This window comes from Phocoena sinus, chromosome 1 (genome assembly GCF_008692025.1).
Source record: "Phocoena sinus isolate mPhoSin1 chromosome 1, mPhoSin1.pri, whole genome shotgun sequence".
Lineage (NCBI taxonomy): Eukaryota > Metazoa > Chordata > Mammalia > Artiodactyla > Phocoenidae > Phocoena > Phocoena sinus.
Genome location: NC_045763.1, coordinates 167,471,770 through 167,490,608, shown reverse-complemented (window position 1 = coordinate 167,490,608; position 18,839 = coordinate 167,471,770). Strand labels below are relative to the sequence as shown.

At 38.7% G+C, this 18,839-nt stretch overlaps 1 protein-coding gene across 1 annotated transcript in view; it reads right to left on the bottom strand.

The window, feature by feature from the left end:
• The window catches only part of RAB3GAP2 (RAB3 GTPase activating non-catalytic protein subunit 2), an 87,810-nt gene that overhangs the window by 21,393 nt on the left and 47,578 nt on the right, over nucleotides 1-18,839 (bottom strand). Inside the window, exons 12-24 of the mRNA XM_032609943.1 lie at nucleotides 18,387-18,466; nucleotides 18,174-18,263; nucleotides 16,248-16,387; nucleotides 13,893-14,109; nucleotides 13,177-13,320; nucleotides 12,857-12,939; nucleotides 12,439-12,503; nucleotides 8,772-8,862; nucleotides 6,609-6,736; nucleotides 3,767-3,980; nucleotides 3,284-3,381; nucleotides 797-902; nucleotides 11-171 (exon numbers count right to left, since the gene is read on the bottom strand). Of these exons, the coding sequence (XP_032465834.1) occupies nucleotides 11-171; nucleotides 797-902; nucleotides 3,284-3,381; nucleotides 3,767-3,980; nucleotides 6,609-6,736; nucleotides 8,772-8,862; nucleotides 12,439-12,503; nucleotides 12,857-12,939; nucleotides 13,177-13,320; nucleotides 13,893-14,109; nucleotides 16,248-16,387; nucleotides 18,174-18,263; nucleotides 18,387-18,466 (1,617 nt within the window). The remainder of the gene's footprint in view (nucleotides 1-10; nucleotides 172-796; nucleotides 903-3,283; nucleotides 3,382-3,766; nucleotides 3,981-6,608; nucleotides 6,737-8,771; nucleotides 8,863-12,438; nucleotides 12,504-12,856; nucleotides 12,940-13,176; nucleotides 13,321-13,892; nucleotides 14,110-16,247; nucleotides 16,388-18,173; nucleotides 18,264-18,386; nucleotides 18,467-18,839) is intronic.

The window sequence follows — 18,839 nt, the reverse complement described above, 5'->3', positions numbered from 1 at the left end:
GCCCACTCACTTTCTTCTCGGTCAAGCTGTTGGATATGTGGGCGGCGACAGCGTGCCCGACGTGCGCGGAGAGCAGAGCAGCTCCGTTGTGCTCAGACTGAATACAGGCCGTGCGCATCTGCTGCCACCAAGGGGACACTGACTGAGAATCCCAGGTCTCTTCGATGGCCACTACAGGCAAAAGGGGAAAGTTAAAAAAAAGAAACTCTTAGCGGGGAGACTTTTTTTTTTTTTTCTTGGTCCAAACTTTGACATTAAACATAATGTTAAAACTGAATTCCCCACTGATGCATCGATATATTTCTCAATGAATTGGAAAATAAATCTACAATTTATTTTATTCAGAACACTTACAGTCTATTTATGCTGTTAGGCATCTTGCTTCTGAATCAACCGTAAAGCTCCGTTTGGAATATTTTCATCATTGCTGAAAACTACTCTTGAATGTTTAATATAACAGACTATTGTTCTCATCATGCCAAAACAATAAGAGAAATATTACCTCCACAGAAGACCATTGGATTCACCTCACTGAGTGGAGAAAACACACTGTTCACACCATTTTTGATGATGATGCAAAATATAATTTTCATAAAGCACACTTTGAACGCACTAAGAGCTTTCTGTGACTACACAGAAGAGTCTCTCTAGTGAAATGTTTGGTACCCTCTGGCCTCCTTCTGTTAAGAGGAAGTATCCTCCCTCCCGTTTCTGCAGAACTTCAACACTGCACACGGTTTCCGGGAGTGGGGCCCACGCTCCCGAAGAGCCGAACCTCGGCGCCCGCGACGCTCACCTTTCATCTTGCTCAGGAGGCACAGCATCGTATGGAGACAGCACACAGACTGCGGTTTGTCCAAAATGTCTTTTTCCTTAGAAAGCCAAACACTCAGGAGCAGAGACTGAAATCAGATTTTAAATCTTTTTCAGTCTAAAAAAATATTTACCATAAACAAAATCTTGTACTTTTCTAGAGAGCACACATGTACACGTGAGCGATCCAGTCTCTCTGGTTGAGAGGGAAGTGCTTGCTTGTTACATGGTGTAGCGTGAGGGGTGGAACGGGCAGCTTGTCTAACTTAAGAGATTATCATTTGTTGGGGATCTACATCCCATTTCCACCACTTCTTTAGGCCTCCTGGGACAGACGCCATACTGGTTTTATTTTTGCATTTCCCTAATGGCTAAGGGTGTTCAACATCTTTCAGGTGATTGATTATTTGCCATTTGTATGTATATGTTTTGGTCACGTGCCTGTTCAAATCCTTTGCTCAGTTTTAAACGGTACTGTTGTCTTATTACTGAGTTGTACAAATTCTTTGTACAATGTGGACACAATTCATTTATCAGATCTGTTTTGAAAAAAGAGTCTTGCCATTTCAGTTTCTTAACAGTCTTTTAAAAAACAGAAGTTCTGAATTTTCATGAAGCACAGTTTATCAATATTTTTCTTTTACAGTTCATGCTTTTTGTACCCTACGAAACCTTTGCCTAAACCAAGCTTTCTCTGGTGTTTTCTTCTATAAGTTTTGTTAGTGTTACCTCATATTTATGTTCCATTTTGACTTAAATTTTATATATGGCTTGAGGTAAAGGTGTGAGGTTTGTTTTTTCCAGGTGTTTCTCTAACCCTGATTTAATGTAGACAACAAATTTAAATGAAATTGATTAAACACAATGGAAAATAAGTAGTATTCTGTGTTCCTCTATTTAAGCATCACAATTTTGAGTGATAGGTAATACTTGTCTCCTTTCTTTTTAACTTTTTATTTTGAAGTAATTATAGATTCACTGGTGGCACAAAGGAATGCACACGGAGGTCCCGTGCGCCCTTCCCACAGTCTCCCCTAATGTTCACATCCTACACAAAGCCAAGAAACTGCCATTTGTAAAATCCATAAAGCTGACACACGTTTCACCGGTAATACAGGCACTCGTTTTGCATCATGCAATTTTATCACGTGTAGCACCGCATACATGACCATCACCACGATCAAGACACTCGACTCTACCAACGGCACAAGACTCCCTCCTATTAACTCTTTTTTTTTTTTTTTTTTTGCGGCTCCGGACGCGCAGGCTCAGCGGCCATGGCTCACGGGCCCAGCCGCTCCGCGGCATGTGGGATCTTCCTGGACCGGGGCACGAACCCGTGTCCCCTGCATCAGCAGGCGGACTCTCAACCACTGCGCCACCAGGGAAGCCCCTATTAACTCTTTATAGCCACACCCGTCTCCTCCCCTACACTCATCCCTAACCCTTGGCAACCACTAATCTGTCCTCTCTCTCTACAACTGTGTTATTTTATAAAGAAAATAAAATCACGTAGTATGTATCTTTTTAAGATTGGCTTTTTTCTATCTGCATGTTTTCCTTGTTTATTCAAGCTATTGCTTATAGCAAGAGTTCATTCCTTCTTGTTGCTGAGGAGTGTTCCACGGTAAGGATGTGTCACCGTTTGTTTATCCATTCACCCACTGAAGGGCACTGAGTAGTTTTCAGTGTTTGGCTATAGTATGAATAAAGCAGCTATGGACCTCCACGCGCAACCATGTGTATCTTTAACTGCTTTCCTTCCTGACATATACACTGCAGAGTGAGGTAGAACAGAATCCCTTTTTAAAGGGCTTGCATGTTCAATTAAAACAATACGTTAACACAGTCAACAAGTTCATAGAGGTGGAATGCCCAAATCCTGGCCAAAATTTAAGATGTGTGTGTGGGGCTGTGACAGAGTATGTGTATGTGTACATGTGAGAGGTGGTAGAGGGCAGGGCGGTGATGGTGGGCTAACTCCCCTGCCCTTTTCAGAAAGGGTGAAAATTTAGTGTTGTAGTTTTTCCATTGGACGATTCCTTTATTTGCATTTGTTATAGCACAGACATTAATTCCTAATATATATTCAGAGTCTGGGAGTGTCTGATAATTCTATAATGCTTTAAGGGAACTTCATTTTGTTCTCCAGAAAAGATCTTTTTAGTTCTAATATGAACGTTTTTGCTGAAGATCACAGTCCATTGTAAATGCGTGCATACGTGACAGATTCTACATTTATTCTAGGCCCACCCCGGAATATGCTGGTTATAACTTACAGAGAATGAGAAAAGTAAGGTAATATTATTCAATTAAATATGGTGATTATAAATATCCTTGATCATTTTTAGAAAGTTTTCATGTATGTTCTATGATATGCTTTAGACCGTGGTAAAAAAAAAAAAAGAGAGAGACTGACACGTCTGGGTGACAGTAGCAAGGAAGAGCATCCAGAAAGAAGAAACCTTACCAACAACAGCTGGGGGCTAAGTCCAGCTGACTCCAGAGCGTGACACATATCCTCAGTGGAGCTTTCTCCACATAAGCACTTCCAAAAGAAGAAACTGCCTGGTAAAACAAAATCAAGACACGTCAATCAGTGACCACTTACCATCTGGACTCACAATCTTCCTGAATTGCAACCTAGATCCCCAGAGGAGCAAAACAACAGGAAAGAAGAGAAATCAGTGGTTTAACTGGCTTAAGTGATTAAAGCAGAAGGCAAATCATTACATGTCTGACACTGTCTCCTGAGCGTACTTACTAATTCAGAACAACTTTTATGACATAGTGCCTACCTGTCCAGAGGATCTTCTGTTGACTGTAAAACACACATTAAATTCTTTGGTTAATTAATTTCAAAACAAACTCAATCTCTGAGATGCTATAAGCTCCTCCCAGGCTTTCATCTAGAATAGGGAGGATTCAAAGAGCAATTTCTCATTCTACCTACCTAAAGCCACACGGTCCTCTTCACTTATCTTCTTTATGTTGATCACATCTTTCTCGTAGTCTAAATATTCCAGAAATGTTTTCACAGGCAACACACCATCCTTATCATCAGAAAATCGGACAGCAGTCCTGCTGTTCTCTTGTTTATACTTCTCTAACAACGCCTGGAGCTTAAGAAGTTCTTTTTCATCAAGCCTTAGTAACACAGCCAAGTCCTTAAATATAGGGGAGAAAAAAAAAAGTTCTGAATAGACCATGTCTCTTTCTATGACTCTTCCGTAAGTGTCAACACTACCATCTGAAATGAAATGCAAGACTAAGCAAAAGATGATGACTTTTGAATTAATGTCATAGCTATGATGTGCTCTGCTTAAAACTTTACTCTCAATTCATAAGTAGGAGGTTATTTAAATAAACTAATCTTGAAATACTACATATTACTGAAAGTACCACTTTTAGAAAGTTTCTTGAGATTATACTCTTCTAAAATGTCTAAATTTTAATAAACATGGATTATTGCTTAATCAGAAAAGAAATTTAAGTTTTTCCCCCCAAACCATTGGGGAGTTCGGGGTTTTTCAGCATGAGCCACCTGTTCTCCTGGCTCGGCCCTGCAATGAACCTTTCTCTGCTGAAAAAAAAAATATTAAAAGGGTGTCAACTGCCAACTCTTGTGATGCCGAGGAAACTAAAGAACTATTTGAAATTTAATGCTTGTTTATTAAGCAGCATAAACATTATAAAATAAAAGCAGTGGAAAACAGTCTTCACTGTATTTACATATAAATCCTCTATGTGGCTCTTGGGGCTGCAGAGATACAACCTGCCAACCTTTCAAACTGTTTTTACATACCTTATGTGCAGAAACATCTCTTGATCTACTATTATTCTTCTAAACTAGGGACAAGTGTACACATACACACACAGACACACACACACACACATTCGCCATAGCAAGCAAAACTTTCTTCCCCTCATGCTACATGATTAAAGCTGCATTTTTAAACAAGAGCAGTTTTGTTATTTATTTACTTATGGATGTTGTTTTAAGAACAAGCAGTAAACTGCAAAATGCTATGGAATACACACAGGTGGTTCAATGCTATACCAAACTTATATGAACTATGTCCTACAGACAGCAAAAATGAATTAGTTTAGATTTGAATTTTAGTTTTGTATGTACAAAATTAGCCATTCAGCCTAGAAGTTGACTGCATGCTTTTTTAAGGATCCAAATAAGTCTACAGCAAAATACGGTTTTAATTCTTTAAAAGCATTTTAAAGATAAAAAAATAATAAAAAAGAACAATCTGTCAACTGATTTTTAAACGTTTATAATTCTTTTGCACACTCTTTTGGGGCTATCAAGTGGAAATGAATTCTACAAGGGATTATTAATGCCATATATTTAAGTTTCTTTTGCAGGGTTCAAGAGAGATAGTTTTGATTTGATTAAAAAAAATTTAGGCATTGAAGAATCTATGAAATGTCCAGGCAATCCTATAGACATAACTTAATCAACTTGAACTTTTCTGTTGCTTGAAATGATTTTTCTCTATTGGTGAAATAGATAGCAAAACAAAAGCTCCTGAAAAATGGCTTTGTCATTTATAATGGCGCTCACAGAATATTACTGTGAGGATTGTTAAAATGCTTTATAAAATCCATCTAGAACCCCAAAGATAAAAAAAGATGTTAGGACTTGTAGGTTATTTCCAATACAAAGGGAAAACCTTCTCTCATTTTTCTGTCTAAAAATTTTTATTCGTGTACGTGGATTTACAATAAAAGGCATCCACTTTAAAACTCAATTAACTTTCAGATACACCAGATGAGTTTTATAAAAGCATTACCAGTGACTTGAAAAATCACTAAAATCACCTTAATAATTTTCCTTTAGACAAATAAAAGACATGAGGCCCTGATGCCAGGCAACCTGCCCAAGGTCACATAGTAGTCGAGGGAAGAGAGGACAATATTTCTCTCTATTCTCTATCAGGAGAAATGCGATTTCTCTAGATGGAAAGTAAGAATTGTGTATACTCTCCTCAGAAATGAGCAACACTGCACTGTAACAGAGATGACAAGGTGCTATCAGTTTTTTACGTTTCATAGAATAAAAACACAGAACATTTTTTACAATTACTTTAAACACTCTGACGTACGATAAAATTTTTTTTTTTTTTTTTTTTTTTTGTTTGTTCCGTGGTTATTTTGCGGTATGCGGGCCTCTCACTGTTGTGGCCTCTCCCGTTGCGGAGCACAGGCTCCGAACGCGCAGGCTCGGAGGCCATGGCTCATGTGGGATCTTCCCGGACTGGGGCACAAACCCGTGTCCCCTGCATCGGCAGGCGGACTCTCAACCACTGCGCCACCAGGGAAGCCCTAAAATATTTTTTTAAATGTATTTCATTACATAGGAAACAACAGAGTAGTATGAGCTTGCTAACAACACAGAAAAGCTGGTCTCTTCTGTTTGGCAGAATCTTTTTTTTTCTTTAAAAGAAATTAAAATTTTGCTACTTCAGTAAACTGCATATATTTCAATTGGCAAACCCTGTCCAGAAGAAGTTGTATTGTAAGAAGTAACCTTAAAAAATAAGGAAAACCAAATGCTTCTAGGTATTAAAAATGGATTAACAATAAGTTCAATATTCTAGCCTAAATAATATAAATTTAGCACCAAGGCACGGAAAGCCAGCAGAAGGCCTTGTAAAGAAAATACTGTTTTTTTACACCTAAAAAAACCCAAAACCTTAATATTCTACTTCTTTACTACCAATTAAAAAAATAGAAAATCATCAAAGAGATTATTTTGTATAATGAATAATGGGATTACTCACATTATCAGAGAATGGCGTGTCTGAATGAAAATCAATGGAATTTAATTGACTGACAGACTCATAAAGATGGAGTAATTTCAATTTATTGGCACAAAACTGTAGCAATCCTTCATCAACACACTCAAGCTCTATAAGGTAGAAGGAAAAAATAAAGAGATATATTTAACAGACTGATAAAAAAGGCCTTTCTTTCATTAAATCTCTTAATATTACATAATTCTTTGATGTTCTGTTTTATTAAATATTGGGATGCTTAAGCTATAATGGATTAAGAAGGCAAAAATAATTTTTCCCATCATGGCAAAATGTCTAAATTTTTTAATGAAATAAGGTGCTCTAATAGAAGAGGACGTTAAAAAAAAAAAAAGAAAGACAGAAGAAATATTTTAGTCTAGTACTGAAATTTAAATAAATGATTTGGAAACAGGTTTGAAAATGTTCTCCCTCACCCTGTCAATCATATGTTGTCTATTATGCTCACACCCTGAGGAAGGACAAATAGAAAGTTGCCTGCCTCTTCTTATTATCATGGTCAAAGATATTATAATTCGACCAGAAAATGTGGATTGTGACAGAGGTATCCTCAAGAAAGGCTGGCAAAAAGTAGAATTCCACTTAATATCCTCCATCAATCAGGTTTTTTTTCAAGCTTAGTGATGGAAAAATACTCTCTGTATAATACATATGATAATTTAAATATTTATTTCTAATACAAATGAATACTTATTCTCTAAAAAGGCAGACACTGAAAACTCCCAAGAACTCTGATATGGGATATAGTAACATGGAAGACTGTCCAAGTTCTTACAGCCATAATAAAACTTAGCATACTAAACACTTGACATTTTTAGGAGTCTCATTTATGGGTAGAACTTGGAACTAGTGATGTTACAGAACTCTTGACAATGGTGTATGGTTTACTCCCAGCCTAGTGCAAGGTAATTTTTAACTTAATAAATTTTGATATTTTTTAAGGCCTTAGGATGGGATAGGGGGACTTTATCAGTGCACTCTACTTTTTGAAAGAGGTATTTCTAACAAGCTGTATGCATTACAGAAGTTCACTATTTACCAAGAGTCAGCTTTACATATGTGTTGGAAAAAAAAAAAATTCTCAAAATTAGGATGCTTAAAGTCCTGAAACAGCATGTTACGACTTATCTATTAAGCGACTCTAAGTTGGCTTAAATGTAATTAAATACACAGCTGGTTTCATATTTACACAACAAGCAAAAAGTCATGACTAGAAGAAGTCACTGCATCACACACTACATTTTTAAATGATGTTAGGAATTCAGAATAAATTAAATTTTTCTAGCTCGGCTGGACAGAATGTGGAGTTACAAACCCACAGTTACAGATGTAATTCTTTTCCAGACAAATATATTCTGAACAGTAAAAAACAACCAGAAAACTCAGAACCGGTCATGTAATCATAGTCTGTGATTTTGGAAGCCCTAGCACAGTTCATGAGGGACATGGATGAAAGAATGTGGATTCCATACACTAACAAAACATAAATCAAAGCCTAGAATTTTCTAAAATCATTATCATAGTCAAAACAACATTACTTAAAGTTAAATAAGACATAATGGCAGCAAGAGAACCTGGCTGTTTTTTGCTTACCACCAGTCATCTCGTCCCCCCTCCTGCAAATGGCTTTCACAACGCTCTACAGCTATTACCACAATAATCACTTCCCATCATTCTATACTGATATCTTTCCTCCCAGTAGATGGAGTCAAACGAAAACTATTTACAGTAAGAAACAGAGGCAACATATTCAGAGAAAGCTCAGAGGAAGATCAACAGCATACAGGGAATTAAAACAGCAACAGGGAATTAAAAAGTCCCCAATACTAAAGGTATGAAATAAGTTTCCTTCTTTCTTATATATTATTTCCACATTAAAGTAACATGATGGGGAATTCCCTGGCAGTCCAGGGGTTAGGACTCTGCGTTTTCACTGCTGAGGGCTCAGGTTCGATCCCTGGTCAGGGAACTAAGATCCCACAAGCCGTTCGGCCTGGCCGGAAACTTAAAAATTAATTAATTAAAAAATACAGTAACATGATGGCATCATAAGCAGTTAATACTTTCTATCGTCAGAGTTATAAAATTTGAGATGAGACCATCACCTCCAGTCAGTACAAATCCTATTACCTTGATTCTGTAAAGTGTCCATTAACGTCTGAGTGATGTTTCTAAGGCAGGAAAATGGTAAACGTATGCTTGCCAAAATGCTTTCCAATGCCTAGAAGAAAGATATGGAGCAATTCTCATAATTAGAAGGCAATGATTTTGTTCTTTAAATTTTACACTTATGCCTGTACTTTCACTACCCCAAGTTTCAAAGGGAAGCTCCATTTTTAAGATGTTTTATTATACTTACCTGAGAGTTAAAGTTGCATCATAAGTACTATGTAATCAACTTCATGTCATGCCAAACATGGTACAATGACAGAAAGTCCAGACTGAGAATGAAACAACTTAGAAGGCAACTGATGTTCAACAGAATGGCCAAGACAAAACAGAAACACAGATAAAGGTATTCACCAGTAAGAGTCTGAATAAGTCCATACTCTATAGGTATAAATGAAAAGCAGACACTGTCATTGTCATGTCAATAATAAAAGCAGACAATAACTTAATTACTGCTATATTACTGCACTTGAGCATGGCTGGCTGAATCCACAGGCCATGCTAGATATGTATGTGTATATATATATACACACACACACTCCCCACCTACCCGCTTCCTACCCACTAGTAGATATTTAAGAGTGGTTATCATCAGTTCCAAAATCCCTCTTCAGGCCTAAAGAAGCAACAATCAGAATCACACATGGGTCAGACACAGCACCTGAAGTTCCTACTTATCTGTTCATATCAGCACGTTAAATTGGATTTTGACTGATGAGATTAGATAGTCTAAAAGGTAAGGCTAAGAATGTGGCACGAGACAAATATCAGATTGTAACACAACAACTCTGTGTGTCTGTGGAGGAGAAATGGGCGTAGAGGGCGGCTCAAGAGGTTGGTCCGGCCTATGATGAGGCAACTGGGTGGAGGATATAAAGAAAGTGACCAAAAGAGGCGAATACCCTGGAAAATGTCATCTGCCTCTGTTCTGTCTACTATCACACAAGCTAGCAGCTGGCTCACTGTCCTATTATTCAGTCTTCCAAAGTCTAAACTCGTTTCCTTTCCCCTTTAACTGTTGTAAAACAATACACAACTTGCACTGTTAGGTTGTCTAGTATTTTTAATAAAATTCATAGCTTCATACAAAACTCAGTAGCAGAGTAAAACAAAAAAAAATCAAGAAGACAGTTTGCACTATGCTGAAGTTTCCCAATTTCGTTGTTCCACGATGTAAGATAAGAAAGATGGTATCAAAATGGAACTGTGTGGGTTATGAGCTTCCTTTCCACGACCGATGCCCTAAACTGCCTCTCCACATGCCCACCTTCTCACAAGAGTCCCTTTAATAACGGAGGCTGCCCTGAGGAAGATGAGTGCCCATGAGTGCTGTCAGTGGAATGGAAAACTCAATTAAAAGTCAGAGACTTGCCTGTTGTACAATAAGACGATAAACAGCGTTTTTAAAAAATGACTGCCGAAGTGAGAGAGTGGCATGGACATATATACACTACCAAATGTAAAATAGATAGCTAGTGGGAAGCAGCCGCATAGCTCGGGGAGATCAGCTCGGTGCTTTGTGACCACCTAGAGGGGTGGGATAGGGAGGCTGGGAGGGAGACGCAAGAGGGAGGGGATATGGGGATATATGTATATGTAGAGCTGATTCACTTTGTTATACAGCAGAAACTAACACACCATTGTAAAGCAATTATACTCCAATAAAGATGTTAAAAAAAAAAAAGACTGTCACAGTAGAATAAGAGGGATAGAGAGAAATTAGCATTCACTAACTCATCCCACTACTTTAGATGCTGTGCATTATGAAAATGACGTATTTGGTAAGGTCCCTGTTTGAAGGAGCTTAAAAGAGGTAAAGAGGAAATAGTTGGGGAGCTTGACTAATATACACGAAAGAATTAGAAAACAAGCATAGTCGGCCCTCTGTATCCATAGGTTCCGCATCTGCAGATTCAACCAACCATGGATTGAAAATATTTGGAAAGAAAAAATTCCACAAAGTTCCAAAAAGCAAAACTTGAATTTGCCACACACTTGCAACTATTTACATTGCACTTATATTGTATTTACAACTGTTTACATAGCACTTACGTTGTGTTAGGTATTACAGGTAATCTAGAGAGGATTTAAAGTATACAAGAGAATGTACCTAGGTTATATGCAAATATTACACCATTTTATATAAGGGACTTGAGCATCCTGAGATGTAGGTATCACAGGGGTCCTGAAATCAATGCCCCCGAGGATACTGAGGGACGATTATAGTCATTAGCTCTCTGCTTCTGATTAAAAGTAGAGTTCAGGGCTTCCCTGGTGGCGCAGTGGTTGAGAATCTGCCTGCTAATGCAGGGGACACGGGTTCGAGCCCTGGCCTGGGAGGATCCCACATGCCACAGAGCAACTAGGCCCGTGAGCCACAACTACTGAGCCTGCGCGCCTGGAGCTTGTGCTCCTCAACAAGAGAGGCCGTGACACTGAGAGGCCTGCGCACCGCGATGAAGAGTGGCCCCCGGTTGCCACAACTGGAGAAAGCCCTCGCACAGAAACGAAGACCCAACACAGCAAAAATAAATAAATTAAGAACATTTCGTAAAAATCTTAAAAAAAAAAAAGTAGAGTTCAGAGGCATCCATGAGGATTGATGTGTCAGGTAAGAATTTATAATTAGAACCTGAGCAGCATTATGAGGGACTTGCATAGGAGGAGAGTAGGAGTAATATAATGAGTTACCGTATTATAAGCAGGAGCCTGGAAAAGGTAACCAGTCTGACTATATCATGAGAGGCGGAGGCTGTGGAGCTACAAGGCCTCTTCCACAGTATAAATGCGAATGTCAGTTAGTACTTTGAGAAGCAATTTATCATCAACGAGTACAGCCAAAGCTCATACCTAGCAATTCCACTCTTACACATGTGCACCAGCAAAAATGTACAAGGATAAGCACACTATCATTGTTGTTAATAGCAAAAAACTAGAAACGAGCTAGCTGTCCACTGACAGGAGAGTGAACAAACAAATGGCAGTCACAGAGCGGAATTCATATAGCACAGTACATGAGTCAACTGCAGCTGCAGGCAGCAACGTGGGTGAGTCCCAGAAACACAATGCTGAAGGAAGAAGTAAGTCACAGAAGAAGACAGGGCATGACCCCATTCAGATAAAGTTCCAAAAAAGCAGAAAATGCATCAATATGTTTTAAAGGAGCCATACAGAAATGCTGTATCTGTAAAGAAAAGCAAAAGAGAAAGGAACACAAAATTCTGAAGACTGGTTACCTTAGGGATGGGAGAAGGGGATGGGATGGAGGAGGGACGTGCAGGGCTCTTCAGACTTCCTGGTAACATTCTGCTTCCTAAGGTGGGTGGTCATACACGTCGTTGTCTTATTATTATTTAATTTGAATATACGTTATGTATGGGTTTGTTTATGTGTATAACACATATGTGCTTCCGCGTATGGTAATATTACTTAATTAAAAAAAGAAGAGAGAAAAAAAGAAACAATAGAAGCTTCCACATGGGAATATAAAAAAGGATGAACAGGAATGAAAACACAAAGGAAGATTTTAGCCTGTCATGTTTGGAGGGAAATAGGAAGAAAAAGATTTTGTTAAGAAGGATATGTACTAGCTACTCAGCATGAAAGTTCATTTATTATATACACTTACTTGTTTTTTGGTTGCAGGGTACTTAATATCGAGAATTAATTCCTTTATTTCTGTTTCAATCAAATCTGGAAAGAAAATTAACCAAAGTAAGATTTTCACTTTTATGACAGTTAAACTTTATTCTGAAAGAAAAAATCATGTATTTGCAATATCAGTCAGTCTAAAGGATTTCTGGGTTCTCGCGGAAATTACTGTTTTATTGTTACCAATTTTAATACTCCCTCGATGGCACATTTCATCCTCCAGAGTAATTCCAGTAAAAAACTACACATGATTACTTGTACCTCACCTCATTCCAAAAAGGAGTTGAAATAGCTCATAAATGCACTGAAGTGTTTTGATTGTTCCATTTAGAATATTCTATTAATTTTAAAAAATGACATAACAGTTTGCTTCATTTCTATTGAAGGACACCTACCAAGATTGGGAGATTTTGCTTTCAGTAAGGCTCCCAGTTTCTTCACTAAGTGCATGTCCTTGGCTCGTTCACTCTTCTTATCACTAAAACAATAAATACAACAAATTCTTACAGAATGTGAAACTGTTTTCCTTCTAATTGTGACACACTCCAGATTTCTTTTTCCTTGCTATTCTTCCTATTTAACTTTAAAGGTTATCAGTCTAATCCGAAAAGAGAACAAAATGATAGCTATGAAACAAAGTAAAACAAGTAGCAAATAAAGGACCAGGAAAAGTTAGCAGAGGGACATAAGTAAGCTGGCACGTGATACAACTTACCTCAATGCTAAATGGAAAGGGACATTTACTGTTTTCACACTTCCAGACACTGGATCAACCAGACAGATCTGGTAAGTCTGCGGCTGCCAATTCTGACTGGTAACGTTATTTAAGCCCATTATTTTATAGCCAGGATACAGAAGCCTGAGGAAATCACATACCAATATGGTAAAAATCTTAGAGAAAGGAAAAATGTTAAAAGGTGCTATTATTACAGCTTGGGACCCCTACATTATTATCAATTCAGAAGCATTAGTAAGGCAAATACACACTGAGACCAAAAACATAAGTAAAGCAGGACCCAACTAGCAGGGTTCTTATACCTTGTTAAAATGTGCTAGAAAATTAAATGAACACAATCAGGCCTAAGCTGCAGTGGTAAACAAAGCATTCACCTCACTCAACATCATCACCAGGGGAACTGGAAAGAATCTTTCCTTCTGAGCCTCCACAGTGTAAGTAAGGGCTGGGGACAAATGACAGCACCAAAGCTGACTTTAATTCAGTAGCATATCACGGCCTCTTCAATCAGATTCCTTTGCTATTAAATACTTAATCCTTAATTATATACCAGGCACTCGCAGGAAAAAAACATAATAAAGGACATTTCAATTCTCAAACAACTTGTAATCTAATAAGTAGCTTTAATAAAAGCTTTACTCTAACAAAAGCATTCCTTTCTGTAACCAGGAAAAGGCCCGGCGTTTGCAGCTTACCTGCAGTGCTTTCCCACGTTGAAAGCGCCTACTCTAGGGCCCTGCTGTGTGCTCCACACTTCTAAAATGCCCCTCCGCGGTGCATAGATCACAAGGAACTGAGCTACTCGACTTGGACCCTGAGGACTTCCAAAGGGGGAAAAGTCCACCTTTTCTGGCACTCTTTCGTGGAGGTCCTCTACAATTTGGATCCAACCAGTCTGTGCATCTCGATACCCTTGGAGACAGAGGAAAGGAAAGCTACTTAGTTATGTCATCTAGGTTTAGCAGTAGCCTCCAGAAGCACTCTGGGATGCTTCTGGCGGCGGGGCGGGGAGCCTTAAGAAAAGCTGTAAAAGTACATTATCGGGGGCTTCTCTGGTGGCGCAGTGGTTGAGAGTCCGCCTGCCGATGCAGGGGACACGGGTTCGTGCCCCGGTCCGGGAAGATCCCACATACAGTGGAGCGGCTGGGCCCGTGAGCCATGGCCGCTAAGCCTGCGCGTCCGGAGCCTGTGCTCCGCAACGGGAAAGGCCACAACAGTGAGAGGCCCGCGTATCGCAAAAAAAAAAAAAAAAAAAAAAAATTAAAAAAAAAAGTACATTATCGGGTGGGATAGAGGGAGACGCAAGAGGGAAGAGATATGGGGACATATGTATATGTATAACTGATTCACTTTGTTATAAAGCAGAAACTAACACACTATTGGGAAGCAATTATAGTCCAATAAAGATGTTAAAAAAAAGTACATTATCTTTTTATTATGAAATACATTAAACAGAAAAGAAGATAATAATTATGATAATACTAAATCACCAAGTCTTATTAAAACTTCAGATTTTGCTATATTTGCTTCTGATCACTTTTTTTTCTTTAAGAAAAAAACAGTTATCCCGGAGGCTTCGTGAGCACCCTTCCCTCATCTCATTCCCCTCCCTCCCTCTTTTTAAAAAATTCTGGGGAGGTTATCAGGTTCAGACTTAAAAATACAATTAAAATATAAGAAAAAGATCAAATTGGTTCCCTGCTATTCAAGTCCCTTGGTGATGTGCAGACAGAGGGAAAACATGGGCTGCAGAGCGATGGGAAACAGCTCCGGCTTGTGAGAAGAAAGATGCAGCTGACACCTCTTCCACTTGAGGGCGGCCCCTCTCACAGGCAACTGATCCCTCTCTTTCCAGTACAGGGAGGAAAACGACAGACTGCACCAGCTGCAGAAGGACAGGCAACAATGGCAGCGATAAGATCGCCACAGGGGATTTGGACCAGCTGGTATATATTCTGGAAAAGTCTTGCTGAGAACATACCCTTGATGTTGTTTCAGAAGACAAACACCATTTCAGGGAGAAATGATGTATCTGCAGCATTAAAACCTATTTCTAAAGACACTTAAACATGTGGCAGGTAAACACTGCAGGAACTCTCTGGCAAGAAGGTTAATAGTGGCCTCAGTCTGGTCCACAGTAATTTAATGCCCTCAAATCCATTATTCCTCACAATGCTAAAAACAGACCAGATTGCACCAAAACTGTGATTTCTAACCAGTGGTCTGAGCTGACATGTTGCTATTCCAGGTAACTTCAGACAATGCATTCGTCCCTCCTCCTTGGTCAAGGAGATTTTATTTTACTCAGGTTGACAACGTGCCCAGATATTTTCAAGTCTCCCTTATAGTTAAGTTTGTCCACGTGACTAAGTCCTGGCTCATGTATTGCAGAAAAAGCTTGGCAAGACTTCAGAAAGTATCTTCAAAGTGGACTAAATTGGCAGTCTTCCTTTCCCCTTCTTCCTTCCTGGGATGCAGATAAAAAGGTTACACCTTCAGCAGCCATTTGAACCATGAGGTAACTTTGCATGGGGAAGCTACATGGAAGGAGACTGAGTTCCTGAGGACATCACAGTGACACCATATCAACCCTGTACTTGGCTCTATTGTTTGCCACTAAATGCAACTTCTAACTGACAAAGTTACTGAGACACTTAAGTGAACTGACCCAAGCACATAGATATGGAAGTCAAATGAGAAAAAAATGAATTTTGCTAGGTTTTGCCATCTTAAATCTGAAAGACTTGACTTGGCATTCGAGGGGGCAAGAAACTGAATTCAGGAATTGACAATGACAGTGAGAACTGAAAACAGGTATGTAAGGAAGAGGTTAAAAGTGCCTGAGTTGGTCAAACTTGAAGGATATATCAGTTAGACTACTGGATCAAGTGTTGCTGATCTGAGTTTATGGTTTAAACAAACAAACAAAAAGCATAAACGTAAAGAATTAAACACTGTTATCAACCAGAAGCTGAAGAAGGATAACACCGTCTAACTGCTGGGGTAGAAAGCAAATTAACTTTTTTTTCTGGATTTTTGTAAGAAAGTACCTTTCCACATGCGTATTGCAATTCCTCTAGCTACGTCCAACAAAATAATTCTGCCAAAATCATCTGTTACTGCTGCCAGCGTGTTACATGGAGACAGACATATACTTTCACCATGGCGTCTGGAATCTGGAAGTCCAAACCTGATATGTGAAAGAAAACAGAAAGCTCAAATCAAAGTGCAATCTAGAAATACATAAAAGAATAATGAAATGCATTGACAAAATAGGCTGAATCTGTCTTTATATAAAGAAATATGAACTTTCTATGGATTAACACCTAATTTATTAACTGATTACACCACATTTTGCAATACAAAATGCATAAGGAAATTTCTTCTATTACAAAATTAAAACACCTAGGTTTTATTTCAGAGATTTTCTATATAGATATCCACAACCTATTTTCAGAGAGTCTCAAGTACAACTAGATTTCCTTGATTAAGTGATACATCATAGGAAACAACACCCTCACAACCAACTAGATTTTAGAATACTCTGCTCCTACACAGGCATCTGTGTAGTTCTGATTTCTGATCTATTCTCTTTTTTTTTTCTAGATATCATATCTTGCTGATACCAGTGCAGGTACAAGAACGTTCCTTCTTCTAAATAGTTATCTATAAACTGCTCTTGGTCTATTATCAATCTTATTAGAACTGTGAGTAAAATAAAAGTAAAGAGGTACTGAGAAAGGACCAGAAGAGCTCATTTTGAAAAAAGTCCCTGAGACAAAGTACTCAAACTTCGTTACATCTCTTTGGATGCATAAGGGCCATTTGGCTTATTTCTTGATTCCTGGGCGACCTTAGAAAATGTGATGTGTTATAACATACTTTAAGATGGAAAAAACCCTGGAAGATAATCTTTAATCAATTTTAATAACAGATAATTAGTTATATCTCTTTAGTTGAAGAACATCTAAAAAAAGGGGGGGGAGGTTTCTATTTCCCTTTCTATTGGGTAATAAAAAATGATTTAAAAACAGAATCAGGCAAAAATCATACTCCCCACAAAACCTGATGAATCCACTCAATATCCTACAGCACTGCTGAAGCAAGCAAGGAAGCACAAGCCAGCATGTTGAAGAGTGCTTGGATGCATGGGACCCCCCATTTTTATTTATTTATTTTTTAAAGAAATCACTAAGTCTTTTTTGTGTTTCTACAGCTTAATGACAAACTAAACTTTTTACAGAAAGAAATCCAACAGCTATCAAAAAACCAATTTGCCTGCAACTTAAGCTAAGTGTACAGGTGTTTGTAGAAGAGCACGCTCAACACATACATATTGAGCCCCCACTACATGACAGGGAGACGGCTGTGATAAAAGAGGCAAGAAACACTGTCCTCGTGGACTTTACATTCTGGTGGAAAAAACTAGTCCCACATTGGGCTTCCCAGGTGGCGCAGTGGTTAAGAATCCGCCTGCCAATGCAGGGAACACGGGTTCGAGCCCCGGTCCAGGAAGATCCCACATGCCGCAGAGCAACCAGGCCTGTGCACCACAACTACTGAGCCTGTGCTCTAGAGCCTGTGAGCCACAACTACTGAGCCCACGTGCCACCACTACTGAAGCCCGTGCACCCAGAGCCCGTGCTCCGCAACAAGAGAAGCCACTGCAATGAGAAGCCCGTGCACCAGGAAAAAGGGTAGCCCCAGCTCACCGCAACTAGAGGAAGCCCACGCACAGCAACAAAGACCCAATGCAGCCAAAAATAAACAAATAAAATAAATAAATTTATATATATATATATATATATATATATATATATATATATATATATATATAAATTAGTCCCACATTAATGACTTTTAGAAGCTCCAAAGACTCAGGAAATCAACAAATCAGCTAAGCACACAAAAAGACCATTAATTCAAGAGCGCATTCCTAAGAATACTAAAATGTGAGAAGAGCATGACAGACTTGCCTTACAGCTAATGGGGTAGCTGGTTCAACCTTGGGTTTTTGCTTCTGGACAGCTTCTTCTTCATGCTTGCTTTTCCAACCAAGCCAACCACTGGAAAGAAAGCAAATTCAGACTAAAACCAGGGCTTCCAGAGTTTTAAACTGCAGACTATCAAAATATAAGTTAAAACCTAGTGAGATGCAAATTAGATCATTTAAATTGTGATGTAATTACCTGGCAGCATTAAATAAAGCAGAAGTGAGTTTACTTGCCACTGCTAGTGCAACGTGAGATAATAATGGTTGCGTGCTTCCCTGAAAAACAGAACATTTGAAAGAGAAAACAACAGCTGACAGATAAACAAAATATATTTTCTAAACGAGATGTACCTTAAAAAGGTAGGAGGTAGCAATATAATCAAAAGTTTTAACTCTACAGTTTAAAAGGGACTCCCCTGGTGGTCCAGTGGTTAGAACTCCGTGCTTCCACTGCAGGGGGCTCGGGTTTGATCCCTGTTCGGGGAACTAAGATATCGCAAGCCATGTGGCGTGGCCAATTAAAAAAAGAAAAAGAAAAGTAAAATCACTAGTAGTTTAGTTATCTTTAGGATTTCCCTCTTTAAATTGTAATTAATGAAAAAAAATTAAACTAGGACAGTAAAATGGCATTTTTCTACCAGGGCTATTG